General features: G+C 43.0%; 1 protein-coding gene across 1 annotated transcript in view; it reads right to left on the bottom strand.

Moving 5' to 3' along the window:
- LOC144597248 (alpha-(1,6)-fucosyltransferase-like) overlaps positions 1-19933 on the bottom strand; it is a 585852-nt gene that overhangs the window by 163570 nt on the left and 402349 nt on the right. Inside the window, 1 exon segment of the mRNA XM_078406318.1 lies at positions 14226-14656. Within this exon segment, the coding sequence (XP_078262444.1) occupies positions 14226-14428 (203 nt within the window). The 5' untranslated portion in view covers positions 14429-14656.

Here is a 19933-nt window from a genome sequence, read left to right as displayed (position 1 = left end):
TTACAGAAACTTAATTGGTTCGATGTCTTTCAATCATTGTGTTCAGGCAAGGAAACCTGAGGGACTAATCTTTATGTGACTCTAGTTCACCCCTCAGTCGAAGATACTGTTAAGGGATGATGCGAGCTCACGTCAGAAGCCAACTGACCATCACATTCTCAGGGGATCCAACGTAAAGGGTCGAATAAAGGCCACATGAGTGATGGCCAAGGATGCTTTTTGGATGCCTGCAATTCTCCAAATATTATTATTGTCAAATGGTCATTGAAATTGCTGTGGAGCAGCAAACAAGAATTGCCTAAACAGGAACTAAAGGCAACCGGGTGGAACTGAAAGATCTGTAACAAAGTTTGTTTCAAAAAAAAAAAAGATCAATGGGTCACAGAGTTCTGGAGTAACTCAGTGGGTCAAGCAGTATCTCTGGAGAACATGGGTAGGTGATATTTCAGGCCGGGATCTTTCTTCAGACTTCACAGTATGTCCTTTTGTGTAATCGAGCATCTGCAGTTCCTTGTATCTACAAAATATCTGAGTGTTCTGAAAACTGATGAAGGGAAATTTGTATTTTTGGATCCAAAGTTGATCTATTAACAATCTGTTAATTTCCCTGCAGAATTTACAAGGTATTCTTCCTATCAAGTGTTGCTTTAATGCATCAGAACCATATGCAGAATCTCGACTGTCTACATATTGACCAGAGATCAACAAATGCAACAGCCAGGACACAGGAAGTGTTTTTATAACAGAGCAAACAAATTGCTTGATACAATCAATAACTGCTCTTGCACATTCTAACACAGCAGACAGAACAAATATAGAAATAACATTTGTACGGCAGTCCTTGAAATGACATATTGTACTAATCACATCATAGTATACTCTAGATAAGGAACCTTTTACACAACTTTTAGATCATGTGTAAGATTATGTGAGCAAGTGACAAGGCAAATGCACAAGGTAAAATACATTTACCCACAGTAGGGGAATCAAGAACCAGAGGGCACAGGTTTAAGGTGTGGGGGGAAAGATTTAAAACAAACCTGAGGGGCAACTTCTTTACACAAAGGGTGGTAGGTATATGGAACAAGCTGCCTGAGGAGGCAGTTGAGGCAGGTATGATAATAACATTTAAAAAACATTAGGACACGTCTTGTGTAGATAGGGTATGTTTGTCAGCGTGGGCAAGTTGGGCCGAAGGGCCCATTCATGTGCAGTACTGCCTAAGTTCTGTGTGCCATCCGCCTTCTTCACCTTGTGTGGATAGACGGTGTTGCTACTTTCAGGGAAGTATGTATTTCTACTTCTTGGTCTCTGTTCCACTGCATGCCTGGGCCCTGCCATTCACTGTGTATGTCCTGCCCTAGCTTAACTTCCCAAAAATGCATTGCTTCACTCTTTCCTAACTTAAATTCCACTTGCACACTGACTAAAGACATTTCTCCTTGTCTCCTTTCTAGAGGTACATCCTTTCATTTTGGGACAATGCCCTCTGGTTCCAGAGTCTCCCACGAGTGGAGACATCCTCTCCACATCCACACTGCCCAGGCCTTGTTTTATTCAGTAAGTTTCAATGGGATCCACCCTCATCCTTCATTCTGCTTTCCTCTCAATAGGTTATCCTGTATAGTTTGTTCAGCTACATTATACGAGGATAGAGATAGATAGATTTATTTTGTTTCTGAAAGCATAGTGGACCCACAGAACAGTGTGATAAGTCATGCAATGAACAATGAATGTTTCTCCACTTCCAATGAGTTCAGATGATTTCAAGGAACCAGTCTTCCCTAAAGTACCAGGTGAGTATAAGGATCGTCAAAGGAGGAATGGGAAGTTTCCAGAATATCCTTTTTATCAAACTGCCTGTGGGATATTTAGCTCTCCCACAGGATAATGTGATATCTGGTGGCAGGGGATGATTAATCATGGATCTTTGGCGCATCAATAACCTGCTTGTGGCAGGTGGATCAGCATTTGTGGACGTAGCCCAGCCCAACACGTGAACTAACCTCTCTTCTATTGACTCCATCTACACGTCACACTGCCTCCGCAAGGCCACCAGCATAATCAAGGACCACTCACGCCCCGGTCACTCTCTCTTCTCCTCTCTCCCATCAGGCAAGAGGTACAGAAGTTTGAAAATGCATATCTCCAGATTCAGGGACAGTCTTTTTCCACTGTTATCCGGCACCAAACCGTCTTCTCACAAAGCAGAGAGCAGTCTTCACTTCCAGTCTACCTCATTGGAGTAATTTGAACTATCTTTAATTGGAATTTATTTTGCACTAAACATTATATTCTTCGTCTTGTATATATACACTGTGGATGCTTGATTGTAATCATGTATAGTCTTTTCGTTGACTGGATAGCTCGCAACAAAAAGCTTTTCATTGTACCTTGGTACACACGACAACAATAAACTCAACATTGAGTTAGTTTAGTTAAATTATGCAAGGATAGAGATCGACATACTTGCTTTGGTCTGTCATATTTACATGTTCATAATTATATTCAGTTTGGTATCTGGTGTTGGTCATCTTTCAAGGAAAAAAATATCACATTACCATATAGAAACTGTACCACAAACCAGCCCCGAGTCTAAAACAGAAAGATGAATAGCAATCTTGGTGAAGAATTCTTATTAAACTGTCATACTAAATGGGTTGCTTCTCAATGGGTTCCAGGGAATAAGAGTGTGACAAGGTTCATTGGTAGCTTCCTTCCTGTTTAGTAATGAAGTGAAACAGGGCACAGATAGCATTGTAAATTAAATCAAGAAATGACTCTAAATTATGCAGTAAAGTTCATCCCTCGGAAAAAAAAGCAGATTAAAATTAGATTTAGATTAAAATTAGATTTTAATTGACTTGAGAAATGAGTAAAAGATAAACAAATGCACTGCTTGGGCTTTTAATGGACATCTTGGGACATGACCACAATGATGGGCTATTTCACTATTGGCTTTAGCAAGATTCAATCTGAAATTACTCAGCACCATTTGGCACTCCACCACCAGTGGGGAAAGAGACTCATGAAAATCAGGAAAAAAACCCCAAGGTGTATTGTAGGTACTACTGTAGCATTCAAGAAGCATTTAGATACGTATGGGGTAGGTCCTACATGGAAAGGACAGGTTTGGAGGGATATGGGCCAAATGCAGGCAGGTGGGACTAGTGTAGTTGGGACATGTCAGTCGGTGTGGACATGTTCCCATGCAGTATGTCTCTACGACGAGGATGATCTATAATTGAACTACACGGATGTATGGAGTAGCATGACTATAGAACGGAATATAAATAATCAATAGGCAGAGAGATCTGTTGCTGGCCCTGATTTTGTCTGGCCTTCTCTCGCCTCCAGATTCCCCCCCCCCCCCTCCCACCTCAATCTTTCAATCTGAAACCTCATCTATTCCTTTTCTCTAGAGATGCTGTCTGACCCACTCAGCTACTCCAACATTCGGTGTCTATCTTCACGATTGTTGGAGGTGAGAGGTCCAGGAAAAAAACAGGCAGCACTTCTAAAATGTGGAGCGTGGTTTAATGTGCTAACATTCATTTGTACTTCAAACAAAGTAGCATTGCAGGAGCGCCAGAAAGAACCAGCTTTAGACTTCAGAGATACAAAGTGGAAACAAGCCCTTCAGTCCATCGAGTCTGAGCCGACCAGCAATCACATGGTATACCATCACCATTTTACAAACTAGGGACAATTTACAATTTTAACAAAGCAAATTACCTACAAATGCGTACATTTTTGTAGTGTGCGGGGATACTGGAGCACCCAGAGAAAACCCACGCGGTCACAGAGAGAACATACAAACACCGTACACACAGCACCCATCATCAGGATTGAACCCGGGTCTCTGGCACTGTAAGAAAGCAAATCCATTGCTGCGCCACTCTACCACTCAGTACAATCCTCTCAGTACATTTGGGGTAAGTTTTTTTTAAGAAAAGAAGAAAGCTGAAAATTATTCAAGGAATAAATAATGGATTTGAGGAATCCTATGACCATCATGGTAACTATTTGGAGGCTCTTGGTGGAATAGTGCTGTCTTTTTTTTAAAACCTGAGAATAATTCACAAGAATTTTTGTTTTGGGGGTAGGGGGGAAGGGGGGAGCGAGGGAAGCCAAGAAAGGTGATGCGAGAGTGCTTGGAGATAAAACCAGCAAAAAAATAGAAGGATGACTGTGGGTTCAAATGTCTTCACTCATTCCAGGTATACAGAGCCAAGTTCAAATGTGACATTACACAAGAGTTTTCTCAAGTCGAGCATTCAAAACAATGGACACAAAAATCATCCCCAGGATGCAAAACATGCAAAATATCACAACAGTTGTCAACGGAAAAGACAATCTGCAACAAAAACAGAATGCTGGAAGGACTCAGTGGGTCAAGCAGCCTCAAGGCAGAGGCAAAAAGTATAAGTCAATGTTTCGGGTTGAGACCCTGCATCAGGACAAAGGGAGCTGGAAAGATGGCCAGTATACAGCAGAAGGTATGGGGGTGAACAGAGGCTGGCAGGAGATATCAATCTCCCTGGTGCTGCTGCTGCCGTCTTTGTTTGTGCAGTTTGCACCTATGTGCCATGATAGTTGGTACTGGGCCTGATCATAAGCCCTGCAGCCATTTACGGAGTGCTGTGGGTTAAATGTTAACTGTTACTCCTGGTGAATGAAATGTTGCTCATTTGCACTGAGCTTAAAGGTTAGTGACAGATTAACCAGGAGGAACATGGTCACTGCTCACAGAGATTTGTTACAGATCAATTAACAATCATTTCATGCTCAGTAATTCTAGCCCAGTGTGAAAGATAATAAGCTGGTTTTAAGTAGCATGTATGTTTTTGGCAATAGTATCTCTCTGCAGTTAAATTGCTTTGACTTTTGGCCTTTTGTACCCATTCCCCTGTAATTGCTTGACAATGATCAACAGCACCCTCCTTGTGCATATAAGTGGTGGAAGCCTTAATCGTAATGTTTTAAAATTAGACAAAATTAGAGGAAGGATGTGAAGAAATGGAGACCAGGTCAAATCAAGGCCAACCACAAATGTCCTCAGGCAGGGCAGGGCATTGCCTGGTAGGTCCATTGTTGGCTAGGGAAGGTGAGATCTTAAGAGAAACAATGTGGAGAACTATGGAACTGGTAAAACAACAAGGGAGGAGGAAGGGAGCCAGGAGAGAGGGAGGAGGGGAGTGTAAGACGAGGTTACTTAAAATGAGATCATTCAATTTTCTTACCACTGGGCTAACAGTCCCACAGTTCTCCACATTGTTCCTCTTGAGATCACACCTTCCCTAGCCAACAATGGGCCTACCAGGCACCGCCTTGCTGAGGTCATTTGTGACTGTCCCCGATTCGAATATGAAACGTCACCCATCCTTTTTCACCAGAGACGCTGCCTGACTGGAGTTACCCCAGCATTTTGTGACTATCTTTAGTCCACAGCAGTGTTGAAAATTTGGGTAGAGGATCTGAAGACCCTGACCCCACCTGTCAAAGGTTTTTAGAAATGTTTACAGAGGTCTCTGATAATCAGAGATGTGGACAATCAGTATTCAAATCAAAATACCCCAAAAAATACAAAGATAAAGTTACCTGGAAAGAAATTAAATTGATAAAAATCAGTTTAAACATTAATGTCAATTAAAAGTTTAAAAAACACCATCTTTCCTTCAGGGTGGATGAGGGTTTTCAAATGAATGGAGCTTACTTTGATTTTCCAGATGCCTAGTGTACAACTCAGGGGACCGAGGTAAAGTGCAGCTGACCCCTCAGATCAAGATGTTTGTTCTCTGCCTCTGAACACCGTGCTGGGTCCAAAGGAACAGATCAGGTTCACTGCTTCTTAACTGCCACACTTGGACATTGAAGTCATGAATATACTGGCTGCCAAGGTGGACCTCCCCACAGGTCCTTTAACCATCCCCAAGCAATAGATTAATGCAGGTACAGCAGGCAGTGAAGAAAGCTAATGGCATGTTGGCCTTCATGACAAGAGGAGTTGAGTATAGGAGCAAAGAGGTCCTTCTGCAGTTGTACAGGGCCCTAGCGAGACCGCACCTGGAGTACTGTGTGCAGTTTTGGTCTCCAAAATTGAGGAAGGACATTCTTGTTATTGAGGGAGTGCAGCGTAGGTTCAAGAGGTTAATTCCCGGAATGGCGGGACTGTCGTACGTTGAAAGATTGGAGCGACTGGGCTTGTATACACTGGAATTTAGAAGGATGAGAGGGGATCTTATTGAAACATATAAGATTATTAAAGGATTGGACATGCAAGAGGCAGGAAACATGTTCCCATTGTTGGGGGAGTCCAGAACCAGGGGCCACAGTTTAAGAATAAGGGGTAGGCCATTTAGAACGGAGATGAGGAAAAACGTTTTCAGTCAGAGTTGTAAATCTGTGGAATTCTCTGCCTCAGAAGGCAGTGGAGGCCATTTCTCTGGATGCTCTCAAGAGAGAGTTAGATAGAGCTCTTAATGATAGCGGGGTATGGGGAGAAGGCAGGAACGGGGTACTGATTGTGAATGATCAGCCATGATCACATTGAATGGCGGTGCTGGCTTAAAGGGCCGAATGGCCTACTCCTGCACCTATTGTCTATTAGCTCACTTCAGTACATTTTATTTCCCATTTAGAAAGCTTCATCAGACTAGAAATGTTAAACCAATATTTGTTTAGTTTAAACAACCTATACGTGAAATATTTTTAAAATAAAATACCATCCAAAATCAGCAAGGAACCAAAACAATTGAGGAAGGTACTTTTACTCTCACTTGTGTGAAATGCAAACGTACAGTGAATTTCTTTTCTTACAAACAGTCCAGTAGAGTATTGCCATATCCAAGCTCATCCCCGATTAGCAAGTGCACAAAAATATTCCACTGAACCCAAATGCAAGAGATCGCCATGTTTTGCCGCCATTTTCAAGCATCGGCTCCATTTTATATACAATGTTATTTGTACATTTAATATATTATTTATTATTTGTACAATAAATACAATAAGTATGATCAATTGGGGGAAAATGTCATCGGACAAAGTCTCCAGGAACATGTGCAATCGGGTTTGGTAGCTACAAATGTTTTAACTAAAATTTAGACAGTGAATGCGCTCTCTCTTTTCTCACAAATGCAACACATTATGTCTGGAGCATCCCTATGGGAATTAGCACAGGAAGGACATCACACATCCAAAAACAAACCAATGTAAATTCTAATCATTCAGATAAAATGACACCTCAGCTTTCTACTTTAAAATGTCATTAAGTCCGTCAAAGTAGAATGGATATTCTGTTGCCTGTCTACTTTCATTGTATAAAAATAATGAAGGGAAGGATTTTGCAATGCAATCAAAAGTCATAGACACAAGGATCAGAGGCATTTTTAGTCATTAGTTCATAAGTAATAGGAGCAGAATTAGGTCATTCGGCCCATCAAGTCTACTCTGCCATTCAATCATGGCTAATCTATCTCTCCCTCCTAACCGTATTCTCCTGCCTTCTCCCCAGAACCTCTGACACAGAAGGATAATGAATGATTATCTCTCTTTTCAGATGTAATCTCTACACAGAAAGAGCACAGATTCATCTAAAAATAACGCAACATATTTTGTTGAGGGGAAAGCCGATGATTTGAAAACAAAGAGAAGAGGCAAGGTTACTTTTAAAGCTTCAGGAAGCCACAGCAGTATCACCTCAAGGTTAATTTTACGGCAAGGCGTTCAAAAAGCATCTGTGCTTAAGCAGGTCAGTGTAGGTCCAACAACCAGTTCAAGTGGTGCCAACAAAACAAACGGTCTTATTTGAACCTTGTTTTCTTTCAGCCAATAAGTGGGATACAATAGGGAGGTATTCAGAGATAGTGATAGCTGTTCCACTGATATCCCACTTTTATTTATAATGAATGATCTCTTGCTAACCACTTTGCTGCTGTAAACGTCCCCGGTGTGGGACGAATAAAGGAATATATTATTATCCCCCCTTTGGGCAACAAATTTAAAGCTTTTCTGCAGTTTTGCTCAGTGGACTCAGCTGGGGGGGGTTGTGATCATACACATAAAATCTATACCTTTTATTACATAATTCATGAATTTAAATCAAAAGATAATTCAAAGGGTACCAGCTGCTAAATTCTTTTTGAATTTTGTGTTTAAGATTTTTTTTTTTTGAAAGACGAAACAACTAATCAGAAATAAGTTGCACTATCTCGCTCTTCTTTAAATGAACATATAAAATTATGAGAGGCATAGATCGGGTAGATGGTCAGAACCTTTTTCCCAGGATGGAAATGCCCAACTCCAGAGGGCATAGCTTTTAGGTGAAAGGGGGAATGTTTAAAGGACATGTGCGGGCCAAGTTCTTTCGATACAGAAAGTAGTGGGGGCTTAGAATGCATTTCCAGGGGTGATGGTGGAGGCAGATACAACAGCGATGATTAAAAGGCTTATCAATAGGCACAGGGAAGTGCAGGGAATAGAGAGATCATGGATCATGTGTAGGCAGGAGATCAGTCTGGCAGCATGTTTGATACAAATATTGAGGGCTGAGGGCCCCTTCCAGTCCTGCACCGTTCCATGTTTATAGACACAAAATGCTGGAGTAACTCAGCGGGACAGGCAGCATCTCTGGAGAGAAGGAATGGGTGATATATTGGGTCGGGACCCTTCGTCTGAAGAAGGGTCTTGACCTGAAACATCACCCATTCCTTCTCTCCAGAGATGCTGCCTGTCCCCCGCTGGGTTACTCCAGCATTTTGTGTCTATCTTCGGTTTAAACCAGCATCTGCAGTTCCTTCCCACACTGTTCTATGTTATATTTTCTATGAACATGTGGGGTATGAATCCCATAAATGTTTGTATAGAATCAAAATGTGAATGTGGTCATGTTATCTTATTTTGGTGCATAAATAATTGTATTCAATCAAATCTTTAGTATTATCTTTTATCTTGAGAAAATGCACTAAATTCCACTTTTGATAGATAGTGAGAGGCTGTTCCAATTAGCATATGGTTACAATGTCAGTTTGGGGCCAAATACATGTTGGGAAATGAGGAGAAGCATTTCTACTCAGAGTGGCTCGGGGACAGAATTCATTACCTGCAGAGGTGTGTTAGAAATAGAAAGGGCCAGGCAGTCTTATTTAGTGATCTAACAATTCCATGATTCAATTAAATTCTCAACACTTATTTGCCAACTTGTTAATTAGGTATAAATATCCCACATCCCAAGGTTCATTCCCCCTTTGCCCATCACCTGGCGGGTGACAATTCATTGCCTGCCCAATTTTAAGTAAAACGTATGATCCGGTGCTTACTGTTCCAATGGATAAACAATCAACATGACAGTAATTTGATTGTTTAAGTGGGTAGGATATGACAAGGCCGATCTGACATACAAAGCATATGCTTTCAACAACACAGCAAATTTATGGAGTTTGAACTCAATCACAAAAGTGATGCTGATTCAAGTGCCATTCATTGCTGAGATATGCGAATCCTCAATTAACGTAGAGATATACACATCACTTTTCCACAACTGAGTTCAACAAAAGAATAGAAAGTGATGAGCTGAAACTTGTAATTTCACCCCAAGTTCAGCTTCCTTATTAAAATCGAAGCTTGTACACAACTGCCGTCAAATTATCAATTTTTGGAGAAAGTGAGGAGGTAATTTTCTGCTCCCGTCTGAAAAGGCCATGATGTTGGCAGACAGACACCCCCCTCCGATCAGTTGTTGATATCGGGCCTCATTATCGAAACTCTGGCTCGCTTCAGCTGCTGGTGAAGTTTGCAAGTTGTGCGATGGTGGAAAACTCGCTGCCTCTCATGCCTCTCTGTGTTTTCTTGGGACGTGGGTGTGTGGAGCAATGGGTGGGGTGACTGCAAGAGGTCTCAAGCATCAGCAGTGACAGCATGTGTGTGGTTCCCACTGTGTCCGCCCTCTCTAGCTCCACATTGAGTGCAGGACTACTTCTTGCGCTGCTTTTCAGGAAGAGCTGTAATTATTATTCGATAACTGTAATCCACCGTTGCTTGATACAAATGGCAGCACATTCAAATGGGATTCCACAATTTGTCCAGCAAACAAGTTTCTACAGTCAGGCAGCATCATCCATGGCTAAGTCTTGGACCCATCGCTTTTCAACATGCAGGTTAGAGTCAACTAACCCTCTAAGTATATCTATAAAATCATGAGAGGAATAGATCGGGTTGATGCACAGAATCTCTTGCCCAGAGTAGAGGAATCGAGGACAAGAGGTCATAGGTTCAAGGTGAAGGGGAAAAGATTTAATAAGAAACTGAGGGGTAACTTTTTCACACAAAGGGTGGTGGGTGTATGGAACAAGCTGCCAGAGGAGGTAGTTGAGGCTGGGACTATCCCAACGTTTAAGAAACAGTTAGACAGGTACATGGATAGGACAGGTTTGGAGGCATGTGGACCATGCGCAGGCAGGTGGGACTAGTGTAGCTGGGACATGTTGGCCAGTGTGGGCAAGTTGGGCCAAAGGGCCTGTTTCCACACTGTATCACTCTGACTCTATTTCTTTACATCAGCCAAATTCATGAAAACATGAAAAACAGGAGATGTGGTGAGCTATGCAGGTGTCAATTATAACCCAAGCCAGTGCTACACCCAATAAGGAACTTGAGGAATTACAGTGATACTTCCCACAGAGAGGGATCAAGGGAGTTCGAGTGAGAATGAGAGAAAGAGAGAGAGCATGGAAATCAGCCCCTTGGCCCACTGTGTTCATGGTGACCATCCATTGCTCATGTTTTATTCACCCCACATCCCCATCAACTCACCCGAGGTCCTATTTCCCCCTATTCCCCTCCCCCCCAAACCCCACTCCCACCCCCCCCCCCTCCTTGAAAACCCTGGGCAATTTACAGGTGCCAATTATATACCAATTAAACTTGGCAAGTATGCACCCATCATCAATAACCCATTGATGGGAATCCTACACTTATCCATTATTGCCTTGCTATATATCAGTTTCATTGCATCCTCTTAAAGCCCCCTCACAGTTTATCGTCAGTATAAGCAGAGGAGGATGGGGGGGGGGGGTAATCTTAACAGGTGTATAAGCTCAGGAGGGGAATAGATCGGGTGGACGTACAGAGTCGCTTACCCAGAGTAGGGGAATCAAGAACCGGAGGACATAGGTTTAAGGTGAAAGTGCTAAGATTTTATCAGAATCTGAGGGGCAACCTTTTCACACAAAAGGTGGTGGGTGTATGGATCTAGCTACCGGAGGAGGTAGTTGAGGCAGGGACTTTTAAGAAGCAATTAGACAGGTACATGGATCGGACAGGTTTAGGGGGATATGGGCCAAACGCAGGCAGATGGGAGGAGTGTAGATGGGACCTGTTGTTCGGTGTGGGCAAGTTGGGCTGAAGGGGCTGTTTCCATGCTGTATGACTCTATGACTGAATGAAGAGATGATTCCAGTTTGTAGTCTTTCAGTGACAGTGATATAATTACCAAGAGTACTGTGACAGCAAATTAATGATTGATGCCAAAACGCAAAAGCAACACTTAGGCACAATCCTTCCATTAAATCTCAGCAAATCTAAAATGGTAACTAATCAACTAACAACTTGATTTCATTCCAAATTATATTATAATTAACCTCATGTGACTTGGAATTAAGAGACAGGTTTGAATTCTCCTGCGGATAAACGAGACTTTACGCTAAGATCAGATTTTTAGCAATTGATACACTATTGATTATTATTGTCTGTTATATTTTACTTTTATATTTCTTTGTTACTGAAGTTTGGGAAAAATACAGATTTTCCTAATTTTAATTTTGGATGAATATTTTTACACTTTTGCTTGGTATTGTTACCGGTGAACAGAAAATTTTGGTTTAGGCAGACCAAATCACTGGCATTATTGGCAGTTGCTGTATACCCAATAGACCTCAGAACATGATGTACAGAGGTATCTTAGGGTCCAAGTCCATAACTCCCTGAAAATGGCAACACAGTAGATAGAGTGGTAAAGAAGGCACATGGTATGCTTGCTTTCATAGGTTGAGATATTGAGTATTAGAGTCAGGAAGTCATGAAGCAGTTTTATAGGACTTTGGTTAGACCCCATTTGAAGTATTATGTGCAGTTCTGGTTGCCCCATTGCAGGAAGGATGTGGGAGGCTTTGGAAAGAAGTGCAGATAAGTTACCAGACTGATACCTGGATTAGGGCGAGCTACAGGGAGAGGTTGGACAGACTAGGATTGTTCACTCTGGAACGTCGGAGGTTGTGGGGAGACCTGATGGAAGTATGTAAAATAAGAGCCATAAGAGGTAGTCAGAATCATTTTCCCAGGATGGAAAAAAACAAATACTAGAGGGCAAAGCTTCAAGGTGAGAGGGGCAAAGTTTAAAGGTGATGTGCCAGACAAGTTTTGTTTTACACAGAAGGCAGTAAGTGTCTGGAACGCACTGCCAGGTATGACGGTTGAAGAAGATACTTAGTGGCATTTAAAATACTTTTGGATAGATATGTGGATATGCAGGGAATGGAGGGATATGGGTTATGTGCCGGTGGATAAGTGATGGTCTTGGCATCATGTTCGCCACAGACATTGAGGGTTGATGAGCCTGTTCTTGTGCTGCACTGTTCTAGGGTTATGTTCAATGTTCTAACACATCTTTTGCTTTGCAGTTCTCATAACAATGTGATCTTTCTGTCCTCGACAATAGACAGCTTACTCACAAATTACATTTAATTGATTGTTGTGAGGCCATGGATTGAGAACAGTAATTTAAAAAAAGTATCTCCTGTAGTCATCAGACATTAGATCTGTTCAGCCACACATTTTGACATGATTGGGACCCGTTCAACATGTAAAAGAGTGGCAACTCATTCTCCAAACGTGCTGGCACACTCAATTTTTCAAAATCAAAATGGTACTAAATATCCAATGAGAGAACTAAATCATGTAATAGGGGGGAGGGGAGGGGAGGAGGGAGGGGGGAGGGGAGGAGTGAGTGGAGGAGTGGAGGGAGGGGGGAGGGAGGTGAAAGCGGGGAAGGGGAGGGGGGAGGGAGGTGGGGGGGGAGGGGGGTAGGAGGGAGGAGGGATGGGGAGGAAGGAGGGGGAGGGGGAGGAGAGGTGGGGCAGGGGGGAGGAGAGGGTGCTGCACCAATGCAGGAGAGGTTTGGGCCCAAAGGGTCCACTTGGTCTGATTTATTTTAAATTTATGCTTTGAGCCAGAGTATTCAGCATCTCCTGCATGCATCATTCATTATTCTTTCTTTCAAGTTATTCTCTTGCAAGATGCTGATGAAATCTGTAGAAATAAAGAACTGCAGATGCTGGTTTACACAAAAGGACACAAAGTGCCAGAGTAACTCAGCGGGTCAGGGAGCATTCTTCAAAGAGGCTGCCCGACCCGCTGAGTTACTCCAGCACTTTGTTTCCAAAATAAATCTGCATGTTAATTCTGATACTCCTATCCCCTGTACTCTGTCTCCAGTCGTTCAAACCAATACTCAGCTGTGTCAGAGAGCGTTACCCTCCTGTTTGACAAGTTTTAAATTTTGATCACTTCTGGTTCAGAACCATGCTAAATGCTGCAACCAAGCCGCTGTCAACATTCACACACCACAGAGTGCAGAGGGTGGGATGTGTCGTGGCTAGTGCCAACACAATGGGTCTCACATAAAATGAAGTTCAACCACATTACTCAGACATGGCCCATCCTTTGCAAGTCCACGCCAATTCTCTGGCCAGCCTTGCACTTGTCAAGTGTCTCATCACACAATGCCTCATGACAGATTCCAGTAGCATCCCCGTAAGCAATGCTAAACCATCCGGTCTGCAGACACTTGCTTACTCCTTCTGCTGACAACTTCAATGACGAAATACATCACCATAATTCAGTGCACAATATTGTATATTTAGACCACAAAATAAAGCAGTTGCAATTACACATGCAGCATCTCTGTATTTAGCATCCCTGGCATCGTTTATAAATACTTATATTTTGAGAGGCATAAATAAATAAGTTCTTGCTCTCACTTGGGTATTTCAAGAGTATCCCTGTCCTCACTAATAAGCAGTTATGAAAATTTCTGCAAAACAACAGTTTGCACAATTAATCGTCAAATGCAGCCCAACTCACTCTCTTTCCTTACTCATTTACCAATATGTACGCAAAATTCCCCTTGGGAATGTGCAGTGAAGCCTGACCTCAACCCTCCGTCTACCCACCTCAGGGACTCTGCCATTTTCCTCAGGTCTTCATTTTGTTGCTTCAAACGTTCAAGTTTTGCCAGTATCTTGGACAGTTCTCTGCTGGAGCGATCTGGTTGGTCGCTGTCTCGGACTAAATGTCCGCCTATATAGAACAATAAAGTCCCCCAGGCAAGAAGGATCAACATAATCCATCGCCAGGAGCTGGTCCATGGCCGCATCTTCAGCTGGTCAGCTCGCTCTGTACTCCACCGCAGCCGTTCACAGGTCAGAAGCTGGCATGCTTTCGAGATGAATGAGTTTCTGTCCTTCTCTTCCTCAAAGCATTGTGCCAGCAATCAGATTAGCTCCTAGAATTTCTTGTAGCACTCTTTCTTTCCCCAAATAAAGCTTGCCCTTGATTTGGCAAACAGCAAATTCTCTTATTAAAAGCCTCTCATTTCGACACTCTGCAGAAAGAGAAGAAAAAGAACACTTAATTGGATTAATTATATGACTTGTAGATAATAGTCCACATGAAAGCAATTACATTGAAAGCCAAAGCACTGTTGTATGGAGAAGGGCCAGCTCTCTTTACCTAGCCTGAGAGATCCAAAAGGACAAATTTCAGTTCATGCAGTTAATCCTCGGGTATGTTGAAAACCATCCCAGGAAAAAAAAAACATGCATCTACAGACTGACTTGAGCTGTGAAGCTGTGAACACATTTGTAAAAACAACAGAGGCCTTTGGAATGAAAGAGAATGCATCATGTTTTTATTGGAACAATAAAATTGAATTGAAAAAATATTTTTAACCTGGACTTAGTACACAGAAGTAGTACACTGGCAGCAAGGCGGTGCAGCGGTAGAGTTGTTGTCTTACAGTGCCAGAGATCCTGGTTCGATCCTGATTACCGGTGATGTCTGTACGGAGTTCTCCCTGTGACTGCGTGGGTTTTCCCTTGGTGCTCCTCTTTTCCTCCCACACTCCAAAGAGGTACAGGTTTGGAGGTTAATTGGCTTCGGTAAAAATAGTAAATTGTCCCTCGTGCGTAGGATAGTGCTAGTATACGGGGATCGCTGGTCGGCACGGACGTGGTGGGCCAAAGGCCTGTTTCTGCCCTGTATCTCTAAACTCTAAAGTAAATTAGAGTTGAACACCATTCTAAGACATTATCAAACTCTAATTGTGAAAACCTGAAGGTCAGCCTTTTAAAAACATGAAATCCAATCGGGTTTATTGCCACTCAATCAGACGACAAGCAATCTTCAAAATGATGGAAGATGTCATCAAGAGTGCTTTCAAGGGTCACTTGCTGGCACTAATATTGCATTTATGAAGAACACTCAATTGGAGACTTCCCCAAAGCCTTGGTCTGGAAATGGACCCAAGAGTCGAATTCCAGAGGTGAAAGGGAGCATACACTCGCCATCAAGGCAGAACTTGAAAGAGTGCAGCATCAAGAAAAATAATGGCAATCAAGAGGATAGACTCAAAATGCTGGTGTAACTCAGTGGGTCAGGCAGCATCTCTGGAGAAAAGGAATAGGTGACATTTCGGATCGATACCCTTCTTCAGCCTGAGATTCAGGGGAGAGAGAGCTATGAAAAGGTGCAGAACAAATCAGAACCGACACCGATGACTCAGGAAAGGTGGAGCCCACAATAGTCCACTGTTGATAATGGAAGAAGTGTTTACAAAGGGATATGAACAGTGCAACTAGCAGGATGTCAGGGTGGGGGTGGGACAGAGAGAGAGGGAATGCAAGGGTTTCTTGAAATTAGAGAAATCAATATTCATACTATTGGGTTGTAAACTGCCTTAGCAAAATATGAAGTGCTGGCCTCATTCTGACAGTGGGGGAGGCCCATGACAGAAAGGTCAGTGTGGGAATGGGAAGGGGAGTTAAAATGTTTGGCAACTGGGAGATCACATAGGCCAAGGGAAAGCAAGAGGAAATCTCCATTGGTTGGAGTCATATCCACACAATTGTTGTGGCTGTTAAAGGTTGATTGATTGGATACAGCATGGAAACAAGCCCTTCCACCCTTTGGGTCCACACCGACCTTCGATCACCCGTTCACACAAGGTCTATGTTTCCACACTTTCTCATCCACGCTCAACACAATTTACAGAAGCCAATTAACCTCTTGGGATGTGGGAAGAAACTGGAGCACCCGGAGAAAGCCCACATGGTTACAGGAAGAATGTGCAAACTCCACAGACAGCACCCGAGGTCAGGATTGAACTCTTGTCCCTGGCACTGTATATCCAATCTTCGAACTGCGAGCAAATGCAAACCTCTTCTTTGTATTTCCACTACTTCAAGCAGATATAATCTTACACATCGTATCCAATCTTCCCTCAGCCTTCCTTGCTGCAAGGAGAACAATCCACCTTCACCAATCTACCTTCAAGTCCTCATCTCCAGTAGGATTTAGGCAAATGATTCAAATTAAGGATCATACCTTGGTCACTGAAGACCAGTGGCTGCAACAGTGCACGGCCATTTCAGCCCAAGATCTTTGACTCAGCCTTGATATTCACCCTCCAGAATTTGGTAACCGAAAAGTCCCTGCACTCCCTCCTAACCCCAATGGACATCAACACTCAGCTCCAGTTGTCCCATGATGTTGTGAATAAAATAATGCAAAAAACAATTTAATGCAGAATAAGCAAAAATTGTGTTTAAAGATCTGAGCTGTATGGAATTAGAAACAAATTAACATTTTACTTTACTAATCCATGAAGAAAGTGAATAATCCGCTAATTAATTAACCCACCGCTGTTCTTCAAACTCCAAATCTTCTACCAGTTTCAAACTGGGTTATTCATATACTGTTTGAAGAATATTCCAACACACTGTTTTTGAATAATCTCAGACAGATAAAGTTAGTACATCACAGAACGTTGGAAAATCATCACTACCATGATAAACAGGCGACCAAAATGAATACAGCTTAATCTTAAATTTGCAAAATAACTTTCAATTAGCCTGCAGGGAATGTAACTTGTAACGCATTTGATGTTTAAGGCAAATTACATTGGTTATGGTGAAGGGGTGGGAAAAAATGTTGCAAGGGGCTCTTAGATAAATGTGCTTTTATTGAAGTCCTAGTACTAATACTAGTTTTTTTATTTCTTTGACTTCGTTAAATTGATTTTTAATCATTCTTGAAAGTTTCCATGTGCTGGGTTTGATTGTCAGCTGAACTAAGGAAAGATTATTTAAATGAATTCAAGTAGTGGTTTGAAATTTCTCCAAATGTTTCCAAAGTTTCCAAAGCAAGTCCAGGTGCTCTCCGACCTAGGTCCCATGGTCCCTTGTGTAAGTTAGATGTTACGTAAAAAGGAAACGGAGGAGCTCCGTTGTAGAGACCCTTTGGGAGCTCCGTCACAGAGACCACGCGGGAGCTCCAACACAGAGACCACGTGGGAGCTCCAATGCGGAGACCATTTGGGAGCTCCGTCACAGAGACCACGTGGGAGCTCCAACACAGAGACCACGTGGGAGCTCCGGTGTGGAGACCACTTGGGAACTCCGATACGGAGACCACGTGGGAGCATCCATGAGAACAATTGACTGGCTTGCGGAAAACACCCTCATGCATAGTAGCACCCTGCTACAGAGACGCCTGACTCGGAAATAAAGCAGTGGGCTTGAAGAATTGATCTATTGTCCATTGACCAATGATCACTAAAACTAACCTACAATCTAGGGGCAATTTACAATTGTTTTACCAAAGCCAATTAAGCTATAAACCTGTTCGCCTTTGGAGTGTGGGAGGAAACCAGCGTACCTGGAGAAAACCCACATGGTCACAGGGAGAACGTACAAACTCCATAGGATCCAACCAGGCTGCAGCTCCACTGTTATGCCACTGTGGGTAGGGCTGTGGAAGTTGTCTACATGTTCAGACAGTTCATTGTTCATTTCATTGTACAGTTCATTGTACAGTTCACTGCCCATATTTCAGCTTTTACCAAAAGCTTCTTTAGTGTGGACTAAGGACAATAGACAATAGGTGCAGGAGTAGGCCATTCGGCCCTTCGTGCCAGCACCGCCATTCACTGTGATCATGGCTGATCATCCACAATCAGTACCCCATTCAGGCCTTCTCCCCATATCCCTTGACTCCGCTATCTTTAAGAGCTCTATATCTCATCTCTCTTGAAAGCATCCAGAGAATTCGTCTCCACTACCTTCTGAGGCAGAGAATTCCACAGATTCACAACTCTCTGGGTGAAAAAGTATTTCTCATCTCCGTTCTAAATGGCTTACCACTTATTCTTAAACTGAGGCCCCTGATTTTGGACTCCCCCAACCGGGAAAATGTTTCCTGCCTCTAGCGTGTCCAATCCCTTAATAATCTTATATGTTTCAATAAGACCCCTCTCATCCTTCCAAATTCCAGTGTATACAAGCCCAGTCGCTTCTTTCAACATATGACAGTCCTGCCATCCCGGGAATTAACCTTGTGAATCAATGCTGCACTCCCTCAATAGCAAGAATGTCCTTCCTCAAATTTGGAGAACAAAACTGCACACAATACTCCAGGTGTGGTCTCACTAGGGCCCTGTACAACTGCAGAAGGACCTCTTTGCTCCTATATTCAACTCCTCTTGCGATGAAGGCCAACATGCCATGGGCTTTCTTCACTTACTGCTATACCTACATGCTTAATTTCAGTGACTGATGAACAAGGACACCCAGATCTCATTGTACTTCCCCTTTTCCGAACTTGACACCATTCAGATAATAATCTGCCTTCCTGTTCTTGCCACCAAAGTGGATAACCTCACATTTATCCGCATTAAACTGCATTTGCCATGCATCTGCCCACTCACCCAACCTGTCCAAGTCACCCTGCATCCTCATAACATCCTCCTGACAAGTAAAATGAATGAAGGAGAGCCAGTGGATGAAGTGTATCTAGACTTTCAGAAAGCCTTTGATAAAGTCCCACATGAGAGGTTGGTGAGCAAAATTAGAGCACATGGTATTGGGGGTAGGGTAATGACATGGATAGAGAATTGGTTGGCAGACAGGAAGCAAAGAGTAGGAATAAACGGGTCATTTCAGAATGGCAGGCTGTGGTGAGTGGAGTGCCGCAAGGCTCGGTGCTGGGGCCGCAACTATTTACAATACTAGACCGTGGACCCGTTGGGCCCAAACCTCTCCTGCATTGGTGCAGCACCCACTCCCCTCCCCTCCCCCTCCCCTCCATCCCCCTCAACCCCCCTTATCCACTCTCCTTCCCCCTCCTCCCCTCCCCCTCCCCCATTCCCCTCCATCCCCCTCAACCCCCCTTATCCACTCTCCTTCCCCCTCCTTCCCTCCTCCCTCCCTCCCCAGGAGATAGATTTAAACTTTAAAATGTGAATAACTTAAAAAATATAACACCGATTTCAATGAAACTTCTTCCATTAGCACCAAAGGGATGACAGTGAGTAAGGTGGGCCTAAAAGTGTCGCGCTATCGTGTACCGTTTTGGCTGTAGTTCCGGAACAAACAAACGAGAGTTTTAGTATATAGAAGATATATTAATGATTTGGATGATGGAATTAGAAGTAACACTAGCAAGTTTGCAGATGACACAAAGCTGGGTGGTAGTGTGAACTGCGAAGAGGATGTTAGGAGGTTGTAGGGTGATTTGGACAGGTTGAGCGAGTGGGCAGATGCTTGGCAGATGCAATATAATGTCGATAAATGTGAGGTCATCCACTTTGGCAGCAAAAACAAGG

Source organism: Rhinoraja longicauda, chromosome 10 (assembly GCF_053455715.1).
Source record: "Rhinoraja longicauda isolate Sanriku21f chromosome 10, sRhiLon1.1, whole genome shotgun sequence".
NCBI classification, from domain to species: Eukaryota; Metazoa; Chordata; class Chondrichthyes; order Rajiformes; family Arhynchobatidae; genus Rhinoraja; species Rhinoraja longicauda.
Note: the sequence above shows the minus strand (reverse complement) of the source record. Positions and strands in the feature narration are given on the sequence as shown.